Below are 14084 nucleotides of genomic sequence, written 5' to 3' on the forward strand. Positions count from 1 at the left end.
CAACAGGTGTAGTAGACGTTACAGTGAAATGCTGAATACAACAGGTGTAGTAGACCTCACAGTGAAATGCTGAATACAACAGGTGTAGTAGACCTCACAGTGAAATGCTGAATACAACAGGTGTAGTAGACCTCACAGTGAAATGCTGAATACAACAGGTGTAGTAGACCTCACAGTGAAATGCTGAATACAACAGGTGTAGTAGACCTCACAGTGAAATGCTGAATACAACAGGTGTAGTAGACCTCACAGTGAAATGCTGAATACAACAGGTGTAGTAGACCTTACAGTAAAAATAATAAGAATAAGAACTAAACAAATTACAAATAATTAAATAATAATAGCCTTCACTCCCACCTACATGTACAAATTACCACAACTAACCGGTGCCCCTGCACATTGACTCTGTACCGGTACCCCCTGTATATAGCCTCCACATTGACTCTGTACCGTAACACCCTGTATATAGCCTCCACATTGACTCTGTACCGGTACCCCCTGTATATAGCCTCCACATTGACTCTGTACCTGTACCCCCTGTATATAGCCTCCACATTGACTCTGTACCGGTACCCCCCTGTATATAGCCTCCACATTGACTCTGTACCGGTACCCCCTGTATATAGCCTCCACATTGACTCTGTACTGGTACCCCCTGTATATAGCCTCCACATTGACTCTGTACCTGTACCCCCTGTATATAGCCTCCACATTGACTCTGTACTGGTACCCCCTGTATATAGCCTCCACATTGACTCTGTACCGGTACCCCCTGTATATAGCCTCCACATTGACTCTGTACCGGTACCCCCTGTATATAACCTCCACATTGACTCTGTACCGGTACCCCCTGTATATAGCCTCCACATTGACTCTGTACCAGTACCCCCCTGTATATAGCCTCCACATTGACTCTGTACCGGTACCCCCTGTATATAGCCTCCACATTGACTCTGTACCGTAACACCCTGTATATAGCCTCCACATTGACTCTGTACCGTAACACCCTGTATATAGCCTCCACATTGACTCTGTACCGGTACCCCCTATATATAGCCTCCACATTGACTCTGTACCGGTACCCCCTGTATATAGCCTCCACATTGACTCTGTACCGGTACCCCCTGTATATAGCCTCCACATTGACTCTGTACCGGTACCCCCTGTATATAGCCTCCACATTGACTCTGTACCGGTACCCCCCCTGTATATAGCCTCCACATTGACTCTGTACCGGTACCCCCTGTATATAGCCTCCACATTGACTCTGTACCGGTACCCCCTGTATATAGCCTCCACATTGACTCTGTACCGTAATACCCTGTATATAGCCTCCACATTGACTCTGTACCGGTACCCCCTGTATATAGCCTCCACATTGACTCTGTACCGGTACCCCCTGTATATAGCCTCCACATTGACTCTGTACCGGTACCCCCTGTATATAGCCTCCACATTGACTCTGTACCGGTACCCCCTGTATATAGCCTCCACATTGACTCTGTACCGGTACCCCCTGTATATAGCCTCCACATTGACTCTGTACCGGTACCCCCTGGATATACAGTGAAGGGGAAAAGTATTTGATCCCCTGCTGATTTTGTACGTTTGCCCACTGACAAAGAAATGATCAGTCTATCATTTTAATGGTAGGTTTATTTGAACAGTGAGAGACAGAATAACAACAAAAAAATCATGTTCAAAAATGTTATAAATTGATTTGCATTTTAATGAGGGAAATAAGTATTTGATCCCCTCTCAATCAGAAAGATTGAGAGATGACACTCTTTAAGGGAGTGCTCCTAACCGCAGCTTGTTACCTGTATAAAAGACACCTGTCCACAGAAGCAATCAATCAATCAGATTCCAAACTCTCCACCATGGCCAAGACCAAAGAGCTCTCCAAGGATGTCAGGGACAAGATTGTAGACCTACACAAGGCTGGAATGGGCTACAAGACCATCGCCAAGCAGCTTGGTGAGAAGGTGACAACAGTTGGTGCAATTATTCACAAATGGAAGAAACACAAAAGAACTGTCAATCTCCCTCGGCCTGGGGCTCCATGCAAAATCTCACATCGTGGGGTTGCAATGATCATGAGAACGGTGAGGAATCAGCCCAGAACTACACGGGAGGATCTTGTCAATGATCTCAAGGCAGCTGGGACCATAGTCACCAAGAAAACAATTGGTAACACACTACGCCGTGAAGGAGTGAAATCCTGCAGCGCCCGCAAGGTCCCCCTGCTCAAGAAAGCACATAGACATGCCCGTCTGAAGTTTGCCAATGAACATCTGAATGATTCAGAGGACAACTGGGTGAAAGTGTTGTGGTCAGATGAGACGAAAATGGAGCTCTTTGGCATCAACTCAACTCGCTGTGTTTGGAGGAGGAGGAATGCTGCCTATGTCCCCAAGAACACCATCCCCACCGTCAAACATGGAGGTGGAAACATTATGCTTTGGGGGTGTTTTTCTGCTAAGGGACAGGACAACTTCACCGCATCAAATGGACGATGGACGGGGCCATGTACCGTCAAATCTTGGGTGAGAACCTCCTTCCCTCAGCCAGGGCATTGAAAATTGGTCGTAGATGATGGCTCTGCTGCGTTATAGAATAGACTGACATGGAGACGACACATAGATGACGGCTCTGCTGTCGTTGTAAAGATTGTCTCTAGATTCTGTCGTGTCGTTGACTATCATTAAATGTGAAGACTGTATATGATCAAATCAATTCTCTGGGTGTAATTTAATTACGCGACTAAACTAATCATTTAACTTTAACTAGGAAGTCGGGGCACCACGGGAAAATGTTGTTTCCACGGGAACAAGTTGTTTATGGAGTTTTACATTTCCCGAATATAACTATTTTCATATCTTATCAAAACTTGAAAACTTTGATATTTGTGTTTACTTGATAGCTACCTACAGAAATAGCAAGCTGGAACAAAGTGTTAATAAGATAAAAATTCATTAAAAAAAGATTTAAAAACAAGTTAATGAATTTTAACCTCATCAGTCTCATTACTGATCTGCATAGAATCATGAATCAGCAATATACAAATTGGCTTAATTATTTATTTACTAACTAACTTAATCACAAGAATTACATCAACACACACACAATTTAGTTATACATTGGGTACTAAGCATGAAACCGATTTTGACGGCCTGGTAGACGAAGGAAAGGGGGTGGGGTACCACTCATAGCTGATAACTACACTCAAAGAAAATTGCTAATACTTTGAATATGAACAACAGCTCATTCGATAAAAATAAATTGTAATTTACATATTTCCCCGAGTGTATGTCTTGTTGTCTCCCTCTGTGGTCAGGCCGGACCATCAGCCGGAGAGAGACGACAGAGAAGTGATGTCAGGCGAACCCATGTTGTCGCATAGAATGGATGTTTTTTCGGAGGTCGTCTGTATTCTTCGTCCAAGGTTACGAATAATTCCAGCTGCAGACTGAAAAAAGGTCCGGTCGAACATTTGTTCCCTTCTCTGGCAACGGTTTAGAGTTGAATCCAACACTCCACGCTGTATGGTCTCCTCGGCCTGTAGAGTCGTAGTTCTTAACCATTTCACATGTCGCTACCACTTCCTGTTTTCTGATCTAAGGGCCTGTAGAGTTGTAGTTCTTAACCATTTCCTGTTTTCTGATCTAAGGGCCTGTAGAGTTGTAGTTCTTAACCATTTCCTGTTTTCTGATCTAAGGGCCTGTAGAGTCGTAGTTCTTAACCATTTCACATGTAGCTACCACTTCCTGTTTTCTGATCTAAGGGCCTATAGAGTCGTAGTTCTTAACCATTTCACATGTAGCTACCACTTCCTGTTTTCTGATCTTAGGGCCTGTAGAGTTGTAGTTCTTAACCATTTCACATGTAGCTACCACTTCCTGTTTCCTGATCTAAGGGCCTGTAGAGTTGTAGTCCTTAACCATTTCACATGTAGCTACCACTTCCTGTTTTCTGATCTAAGGGCCTGTAGAGTTGTAGTTCTTAACCATTTCACATGTAGCTACCACTTCCTGTTTTCTGATCTAACGGCCTGTAGAGTTGTAGTTCTTAACCATTTCACATCTAAGGGCCTGTAGAGTCGTAGTTCTTAACCATTTCACATGTAGCTACCACTTCCTGTTTCCTGATCTAAGGGCCTGTAGAGTTGTAGTCCTTAACCATTTCACATGTAGCTACCACTTCCTGTTTTCTGATCTAAGGGCCTATAGAGTTGTAGTCCTTAAACATTTCACATGTAGCTACCACTTCCTGTTTTCTGATCTAAGGGCCTGTAGAGTTGTAGTTCTTAACCATTTCACATCTAAGGGCCTGTAGAGTTGTAGTTCTTAACCATTTCACATGTAGCTACCACTTCCTGTTTTCTGATCTAAGGGCCTGTAGAGTTGTAGTTCTTAACCATTTCACATGTAGCTACCACTTCCTGTTTTCTGATCTAAGGGCCTGTAGAGTTGTAGTCCTTAACCATTTCACATGTAGCTACCACTTCCTGTTTTCTGATCTAAGGGCCTGTAGAGTTGTAGTTCTTAACCATTTCACATGTAGCTACCACTTCCTGTTTCCTGATCTAAGGGCCTGTAGAGTTGTAGTTCTTAACCATTTCACATGTAGCTACCACTTCCTGTTTTCTGATCTAAGGGCCTATAGAGTCGTAGTTCTTAACCATTTCACATCTAAGGGCCTGTAGAGTTGTAGTTCTTAACCATTTCACATGTAGCTACCACTTCCTGTTTTCTGATCTAAGGGCCTGTAGAGTTGTAGTCCTTAACCATTTCACATGTAGCTACCACTTCCTGTTTTCTGATCTAAGGGCCTGTAGAGTTGTAGTTCTTAACCATTTCACATGTAGCTACCACTTCCTGTTTCCTGATCTAAGGGCCTGTAGAGTTGTAGTTCTTAACCATTTCACATGTAGCTACCACTTCCTGTTTTCTGATCTAAGGGCCTGTAGAGTTGTAGTTCTTAACCATTTCACATCTAAGGGCCTGTAGAGTTGTAGTTCTTAACCATTTCACATGTAGCTACCACTTCCTGTTTTCTGATCTAAGGGCCTGTAGAGTTGTAGTTCTTAACCATTTCACATGTAGCTACCACTTCCTGTTTTCTGATCTAAGGGCCTGTAGAGTTGTAGTCCTTAACCATTTCACATGTAGCTACCACTTCCTGTTTTCTGATCTAAGGGCCTGTAGAGTTGTAGTTCTTAACCATTTCACATGTAGCTACCACTTCCTGTTTCCTGATCTAAGGGCCTGTAGAGTTGTAGTTCTTAACCATTTCACATGTAGCTACCACTTCCTGTTTCCTGATCTAAGGGCCTGTAGAGTTGTAGTCCTTAACCATTTCACATGTAGCTACCACTTCCTGTTTTCTGATCTAAGGGCCTGTAGAGTTGTAGTCCTTAACCATTTCACATGTAGCTACCACTTCCTGTTTCCTGATCTAAGGGCCTGTAGAGTTGTAGTCCTTAACCATTTCACATGTAGCTACCACTTCCTGTTTTCTGATCTAAGGGCCTGTAGAGTTGTAGTCCTTAACCATTTCACATGTAGCTACCACTTCCTGTTTCCTGATCTAAGGGCCTGTAGAGTTGTAGTCCTTAACCATTTCACATGTAGCTACCACTTCCTGTTTTCTGATCTAAGGGCCTATAGAGTCGTAGCCATTTCAACGTGGCGACTCCGTCCCGGCGTTCTCTGACTTAATGTACATTTTGTAGGAAGTGGTTTTATACTCTGTGGAGGAAGGGGGCGATTACGTAACGCCTAGCCTCATGGGGGGGCGTGGCCACTGACTAGTTAAACTTTACATGAAAATCAATAGTCTCATTCAGAAGGCCAACATCACATTTTTTCACAAATAGTTTCATATTTGCTCATTGATTTTAAACCAACATCTAGATGTATATCTGAGAAGTGTACACAAACAGAGATACAGTCCTGTGGGTCTTCCTGTCTTTCACAAGGTCACCGAATATGATTGTTCTTTAGGTACCCACGGACTATTCCCACGTTCTCAAAAAAAATATTTAAATATTGTTTAATATATATATATATATATATATATATATATACCCAAATGGGCCACGTCGTGACAATACAGACAGGCGGTTAGTAAAGTAAAGTGAGCCGGGACTCCAGAGGTGAAGAAGAGGGTTGGGTCAGTGTCCTCCTAGTCCTCTCTGGGTCAGGAAGGATCCTTCCTCTGGGTCCGGAAGGATCCTTCCTCTGGGTCAGGAAGGATCCTTCCTCTGGGTCAGGAAGGATCCTTCCTCTGGGTCAGGAAGGATCCTTCCTCTGGGTCAGGAAGGATCCTTCCTCTGGGTCAGGAAGGATCCTTCCTCTGGGTCAGGAAGGGGTCGACCAGCTTAACAGGTAGCACTACGGATCACCTCCATCCACCTGGAGACAGACAGACAGACAGACAGGTTAGAGACATACAGACAGACAGGTTAGAGACAGACAGGTAGCACTACGGACCACCTCCATCCACCTGGAGACAGACAGACAGACAGGTTAGAGACAGACAGACAGGTTAGAGACAGACAGACAGACAGACAGACAGACAGGTTAGAGACAGACAGGTAGCACTACGGACCACCTCCACCCACCTGGAGACAGACAGGTTAGAGACAGACAGACGGGTTAGAGACAGACAGACAGGTTAGAGACAGACAGGTAGCTCTACGGACCACCTCCATCCACCTGGAGACAGACAGACAGGTTAGAGACAGACAGACAGGTTAGAGACAGACAGACAGGTTAGAGACAGACAGACAGGTTAGAGACAGACAGACGGGTTAGAGACAGACAGACAGGTTAGGGACAGACAGACAGGTTAGAGACAGACAGACAGGTTAGAGACAGACAGGTTAGAGACAGACAGGTTAGAGACAGACAGACAGACAGACAGGTTAGAGACAGACAGACAGACAGACAGGTTAGAGATAGACAGACAGACAGACAGACAGACAGACAGACAGACAGACGGGGTTAGAGACAGACAGACAGACAGGTTAGAGACAGACAGACAGGTTAGAGACAGACAGACAGACAGGTTAGAGACAGACAGACAGGTTAGAGACAGACAGACAGGTTAGAGACAGACAGACAGACAGACAGGTTAGAGACAGACAGACAGACAGACAGACAGGTTAGAGACAGACAGACAGACAGGTTAGAGATAGACAGACAGACAGACAGACAGACAGACAGACAGACAGACAGACAGGTTAGAGACAGACAGACAGACAGGTTAGAGACAGACAGACAGGTTAGAGACAGACAGACAGACAGACAGGTTAGAGACAGACAGACAGACAGACAGGTTAGAGACAGACAGACAGACAGGTTAGAGACAGACAGACAGACAGACAGACAGACAGACAGACAGACAGACAGACAGACAGACAGACAGACAGACAGACAGACAGACAGACAGGTACCTCTGGAAGGTGTACTGGCTCTCTGATCTGAAGTAGTAAACGTGAGACTTGAAGTGGAGCTTGAAAACGTAGTCCTTCTGGATGTTCTCTGTCTCCGCGGGAACCGTCAACGAGTAGCCTAGCAACGGGAGGCTGGCCAGAGGGTGGTCGTCCTATAGGGAACAGAGAGGACCTGTAGACTATCGCATCCCATAATATATACTATATAATACAGTAGTCATCCTATAGAGGACCTGTAGACTACTGCATCCCATAATATATCCTATATAATACAGTAGTCATCCTATAGAGGACCTGTAGACTACTACATCCCATAATATATACTATATAATACAGTAGTCATCCTATAGAGGACCTGTAGACTACTGCATCCCATAATATATACTATATAATACAGTAGTCATCCTATAGAGGACCTGTAGACTACTACATCCCATAATATATCCTATAGAGGACCTGTAGACTACTGCATCCCATAATCTATACTATATAATACAGTAGTCATCCTATAGAGGACCTGTAGACTACTACATCCCATAATATATCCTATAGAGGACCTGTAGACTACTACATCCCATAATATATCCTATAGAGGACCTGTAGACTACTGCATCCCATAATCTATACTATATAATACAGTAGTCATCCTATAGAGGACCTGTAGACTACTACATCCCATAATATATCCTATAGAGGACCTGTAGACTACTGCATCCCATAATATATACTATATAATACACTACCCAGAGGGACCTGTAGACTACTACATCCCATAATATATCCTATAGAGGACCTGTAGACTACTACATCCCATAATATATCCTATAGAGGACCTGTAGACTACTACATCCCATAATATATCCTATAGAGGACCTGTAGACTACTACATCCCATAATATATACTATATAATACACTGGTAGTCATCCTATAGAGGACCTGTAGACTACTACATCCCATAATAAACACTAGTTAGGTTAATAAACACTAGTTAGATTTATGGGTAGAGCTAGGTTAGAGTTAGGTTAGAGTTAGGTTAGAGCTAGGTTAGAGCTAGGTTAGAGTTAGGTTAGAGTTAGGTTAGAGTTAGGTTAGAGTTAGGTTAGAGTTAGGTTAGAGCTAGGTTAGAGCTAGGTTAGAGCTAGGTTAGAGCTAGGTTAGAGTTAGGTTAGAGCTAGGTTAGAGTTAGGTTAGAGTTAGGTTAGAGCTAGGTTAGAGCTAGGTTAGAGCTAGGTTAGAGTTAGGTTAGAGTTAGGTTAGAGTTAGGTTAGAGTTAGGTTAGAGCTAGGTTAGAGCTAGGTTAGAGCTAGGTTAGAGTTAGGTTAGAGTTAGGTTAGAGTTAGGTTAGAGCTAGGTTAGAGTTAGGTTAGAGTTAGGTTAGAGTTAGAGCTAGGTTAGAGCTAGGTTAGAGCTAGGTTAGAGTTAGGTTAGAGCTAGGTTAGAGCTAGGTTAGAGCTAGGTTAGAGCTAGGTTAGAGCTAGGTTAGAGTTAGGTTAGAGTTAGAGCTAGGTTAGAGCTAGGTTAGAGTTAGGTTAGAGTTAGGTTAGGGTTAGGGTTAGGTTAGAGCTAGGTTAGAGCTAGGTTAGGGTTAGGTTAGGGTCCTTACCTGATGTGATTTGTAGAAGAACAGGCTGAAGTTGGTGTAGACCACCCAGAGTTAGGGTTAGAGTTAGGTTAGGGTTAGGTTAGGTTAGAGTTAGGTTAGGTTAGAGTTAGGTTAGAGCTAGGTTAGAGCTAGGTTAGAGTTAGGTTAGAGTTAGGTTAGGGTTAGGTTAGAGCTAGGTTAGAGCTAGGTTAGAGCTAGGTTAGGGTTAGGTTAGAGTTAGGTTAGAGCTAGGTTAGAGCTAGGTTAGAGTTAGGTTAGGGTTAGGGTTAGGTTAGAGCTAGGTTAGAGTTAGGTTAGGGTTAGGTTAGAGTTAGGTTAGGTTAGAGTTAGGTTAGGTTAGAGTTAGGTTAGAGCTAGGTTAGAGCTAGGTTAGAGTTAGGTTAGAGTTAGGTTAGAGCTAGGTTAGAGCTAGGTTAGAGCTAGGTTAGAGTTAGGTTAGGGTTAGGGTTAGGTTAGAGCTAGGTTAGAGCTAGGTTAGGGTTAGGTTAGAGTTAGGTTAGGGTCCTTACCTGATGTGATTTGTAGAAGAACAGGCTGAAGTTGGTGTAGACCACCCAGAGTTTCTGCCATCCATTACTGTTCTTAAACTTCCTCAGCAGGTTACCTGATAACTGGTTCTGATAGGGGGAGAGAGGAGACCAATAGGAAGAGACATTAACACAGGATTAACCAATAGGAAGAGAGCTTAACACAGGTCCAACATGACTACTGTGTCAGAATATTTCATTTCACAGGAAGTTATCGAACACAGGAGAACATTTACAAGATAGTGACATTATTCCCCCAGCGTTCAGCAGACAACCATCAGCCTTTAGCCCTTTATAGCTAGCAGGGATACTAGACCATCAGCCTTTAGCCCTTTATAGCGAGCAGGGATACCAGACCATCAGCCTTTATAGCTAGCAGGGATACTAGACCATCAGCCTTTAGCCCTTTATAGCTAGCAGGGATACCAGACCATCAGCCTTTATAGCTAGCAGGGATACTAGACCATCAGCCTTTATAGCTAGCAGGGATACTAGACCATCAGCCTTTATAGCTAGCAGGGATACTAGACCATCAGCCTTTAGCCCTTTATAGCTAGCAGGGATACTAGACCATCAGCCTTTATAGCTAGCAGGGATACTAGACCATCAGCCTTTAACCCTTTATAGCTAGCAGGGATACTAGACCATCAGCCTTTATAGCTAGCAGGGATACTAGACCATCAGCCTTTAACCCTTTATAGCTAGCAGGGATACCAGACCATCAGCCTTTATAGCTAGCAGGGATACTAGACCATCAGCCTTTATAGCTAGCAGGGATACTAGACCATCAGCCTTTATAGCTAGCAGGGATACTAGACCATCAGCCTTTATAGCTAGCAGGGATACTAGACCATCAGCCTTTAGCCCTTTATAGCTAGCAGGGATTCTAGACCATCAGCCTTTAGCCCTTTATAGCTAGCAGGGATACTAGACCATCAGCCTTTATAGCGAGCAGGGATACTAGACCATCAGCCTTTATAGCTAGCAGGGATACTAGACCATCAGCCTTTAACCCTTTATAGCTAGCAGGGATACTAGACCATCAGCCTTTAGCCCTTTATAGCTAGCAGGGATACTAGACCATCAGCCTTTATAGCTAGCAGGGATACTAGACCATCAGCCTTTAACCCTTTATAGCGAGCAGGGATACTAGACCATCAGCCTTTAACCCTTTATAGCGAGCAGGGATACTAGACCATCAGCCTTTAGCCCTTTATAGCTAGCAGGGATACTAGACCATCAGCCTTTAGCCCTTTATAGCTAGCAGGGATACTAGACCATCAGCCTTTAGCCCTTTATAGCGAGCAGGGATACTAGACCATCAGCCTTTATAGCTAGCAGGGATACTAGACCATCAGCCTTTAACCCTTAGAGAGACAGAGAGGTTAGAGAGAGACAGAGAGGTTAGAGAGAGACAGAGAGGTTAGAGAGACAGAGACAGAGAGGTTAGAGATACAGAGAGGTTAGAGAGACAGAGAGGTTAGAGAGAGACAGAGAGGTTAGAGAGAGACAGAGAGGTTAGAGAGACAGAGAGGTTAGAGATACAGAGAGGTTAGAGAGACAGAGAGGTTAGAGAGACAGAGAGGTTAAAGAGAGACAGAGAGGTTAGAGAGAGACAGAGAGGTTAGAGATACAGAGAGGTTAGAGAGAGACAGAGAGGTTAGAGAGAGACAGAGACAGAGAGGTTAGAGAGAGACAGAGAGGTTAGAGAGAGACAGAGAGGTTAGAGAGACAGAGAGGTTAGAGAGAGACAGAGAGGTTAGAGAGAGACAGACGTTAGAGAGAGACAGAGAGGTTAGAGAGAGACAGAGAGGTTAGAGAGAGACAGAGAGGTTAGAGAGAGACAGAGAGGTTAGAGAGACAGAGAGGTTAGAGAGACAGAGAGGTTAGAGAGAGACAGAGAGGTTAGAGAGAGACAGAGAGGTTAGAGAGACAGAGAGGTTAGAGAGAGACAGAGAGGTTAGAGAGACAGAGAGGTTAAAGAGAGACAGAGAGGTTAGAGAGAGACAGAGAGGTTAGAGATACAGAGAGGTTAGAGAGAGACAGAGAGGTTAGAGAGAGACAGAGACAGAGAGGTTAGAGAGAGACAGAGAGGTTAGAGAGAGACAGAGAGGTTAGAGAGAGACAGAGAGGTTAGAGAGACAGAGAGGTTAGAGAGACAGAGAGGTTAGAGAGAGACAGAGAGGTTAGAGAGAGACAGACGTTAGAGAGACAGAGAGGTTAGAGAGAGACAGAGAGGTTAGAGAGAGACAGAGAGGTTAGAGAGAGACAGAGAGGTTAGAGAGAGACAGAGAGGTTAGAGAGACAGAGAGGTTAGAGAGACAGAGAGGTTAAAGAGAGACAGAGAGGTTAGAGAGAGACAGAGAGGTTAGAGAGAGACAGAGGTTAGAGAGAGACAGAGAGGTTAGAGAGAGACAGAGAGGTTAGAGAGAGACAGAGAGGTTAGAGAGAGACAGAGAGGTTAGAGAGAGACAGAGAGGTTAGAGAGAGACAGAGAGGTTAGAGAGACAGAGAGGTTAGAGAGAGACAGAGAGGTTAGAGAGAGACAGAGAGGTTAGAGAGAGACAGAGAGGTTAGAGAGAGACAGAGAGGTTAGAGAGAGACAGAGAGGTTAGAGAGACAGAGAGGTTAGAGAGACAGAGAGGTTAGAGAGACAGAGAGGTTAGAGAGACAGAGAGGTTAGAGAGAGACAGAGAGGTTAGAGAGAGACAGAGAGGTTAGAGAGACAGAGAGGTTAAAGAGAGACAGAGAGGTTAGAGAGAGACAGAGAGGTTAGAGATACAGAGAGGTTAGAGAGAGACAGAGAGGTTAGAGAGAGACAGAGACAGAGAGGTTAGAGAGAGACAGAGAGGTTAGAGAGAGACAGAGAGGTTAGAGAGAGACAGAGAGGTTAGAGAGACAGAGAGGTTAGAGAGACAGAGAGGTTAGAGAGAGACAGAGAGGTTAGAGAGAGACAGACGTTAGAGAGACAGAGAGGTTAGAGAGAGACAGAGAGGTTAGAGAGAGACAGAGAGGTTAGAGAGAGACAGAGAGGTTAGAGAGAGACAGAGAGGTTAGAGAGAGACAGAGAGGTTAGAGAGACAGAGAGATTAGAGAGACAGAGAGGTTAAAGAGAGACAGAGAGGTTAGAGAGAGACAGAGAGGTTAGAGAGAGACAGAGAGGTTAGAGAGAGACAGAGAGGTTAGAGAGAGACAGAGAGGTTAGAGAGAGACAGAGACAGAGAGGTTAGAGAGAGACAGAGGTTAGAGAGAGACAGAGAGGTTAGAGAGAGACAGAGAGGTTAGAGAGAGACAGAGAGGTTAGAGAGAGACAGAGAGGTTAGAGAGAGACAGAGAGGTTAGAGAGAGACAGAGAGGTTAGAGAGAGACAGAGAGGTTAGAGAGACAGAGAGGTTAGAGAGAGACAGAGAGGTTAGAGAGAGACAGAGAGGTTAGAGAGAGACAGAGAGGTTAGAGAGAGACAGAGAGGTTAGAGAGAGACAGAGAGGTTAGAGAGAGACAGAGAGGTTAGAGAGACAGAGAGGTTAGAGAGACAGAGAGGTTAGAGAGACAGAGAGGTTAGAGAGAGACAGAGAGGTTAGAGAGAGACAGAGAGGTTAGAGAGAGACAGAGAGGTTAGAGAGACAGAGAGGTTAGAGAGACAGAGAGGTTAGAGAGAGACAGAGAGGTTAGAGAGAGACAGAGAGGTTAGAGATACAGAGAGGTTAGAGATACAGAGAGGTTAGAGATAGACAGAGAGGTTAGAGAGAGACAGAGAGGTTAGAGAGACAGAGACAGAGAGGTTAGAGATAGACAGAGAGGTTAGAGAGAGACAGAGAAGTAACCAGACAGTACTGTGGGGCAGGTCGGTACAGGAAACAGAGATCGGTCGGTACCTCCACAGCCACGCTGAAGTCCACCATGGACACGGAGGTGTTGCGGTGCCAGCAGATATGAACCATACTGTTTCCTCTCTGCGCTGCCTGACGCTCCAATGAGCTACGAGACGCACTCAACTCTTCCTCCTCCTCCTCCTCCTCCTCCTCTGGAGACTCTGAGAACAGCAGCAAGAGGAATTCATCAACAGAAACAGAGGAGAAGATAGTCTTCCCCCCAGTCCGACAAGTGGAAGGTGGTTTTCTCGGAGCCTAAATAAAATGTTACATCTCATGGTGGAGAGACAATGGGCAGGTAATGACAGGTATATAATAGACAGTAGATCAGTAGGTCTGTTACTCTGCTCTACCAGGGGTAGTGTGACTTACTGCGGTCTGATTGACTGGTGGACAGTAGATCAGTAGGTCTGTTACTCTGCTCTACCAGGGGTAGTGTGACTTACTGCGGTCTGATTGACTGGTGGACAGTAGATCAGTAGGTCTGTTTCTCTGCTCTACCAGGGGTAGTGTGACTTACTGCGGTCTGATTGACTGGTGGACAGTAGATCAGTAGGTCTGTTACTCTGCTCTACCAGGGGTAGTGTGACTTACTGCGGTCTGATTGACTGGTGGACAGTAG

At 44.7% G+C, this 14084-nt stretch overlaps 1 protein-coding gene across 5 annotated transcripts in view; it reads right to left on the reverse strand.

The window, feature by feature from the left end:
* Positions 1-3066: 3066 nt before the first annotated feature.
* LOC106575059 (FERM, ARHGEF and pleckstrin domain-containing protein 1) overlaps positions 3067-14084 on the reverse strand; it is a 104815-nt gene continuing 93797 nt past the window's right edge. For 4 of the 5 annotated variants that reach the window (XM_045698443.1, XM_045698442.1, XM_045698440.1 and 1 more), the window contains exons 24-27: positions 13466-13623; positions 9573-9680; positions 7460-7611; positions 3067-6416 (exon numbers count right to left, since the gene is read on the reverse strand). In XM_045698443.1, the coding sequence (XP_045554399.1) occupies positions 6383-6416; positions 7460-7611; positions 9573-9680; positions 13466-13623 (452 nt within the window). In that variant the 3' untranslated portion in view covers positions 3067-6382. Of the gene's footprint in view, positions 6417-7459; positions 7612-9063; positions 9145-9572; positions 9681-13465; positions 13624-14084 lie in introns of those variants that run through there. The other variant, XR_006759886.1, reaches the window with a different exon arrangement.

This window comes from Salmo salar, chromosome ssa16 (genome assembly GCF_905237065.1).
Source record: "Salmo salar chromosome ssa16, Ssal_v3.1, whole genome shotgun sequence".
In the NCBI taxonomy this organism is placed as follows: Eukaryota; Metazoa; Chordata; class Actinopteri; order Salmoniformes; family Salmonidae; genus Salmo; species Salmo salar.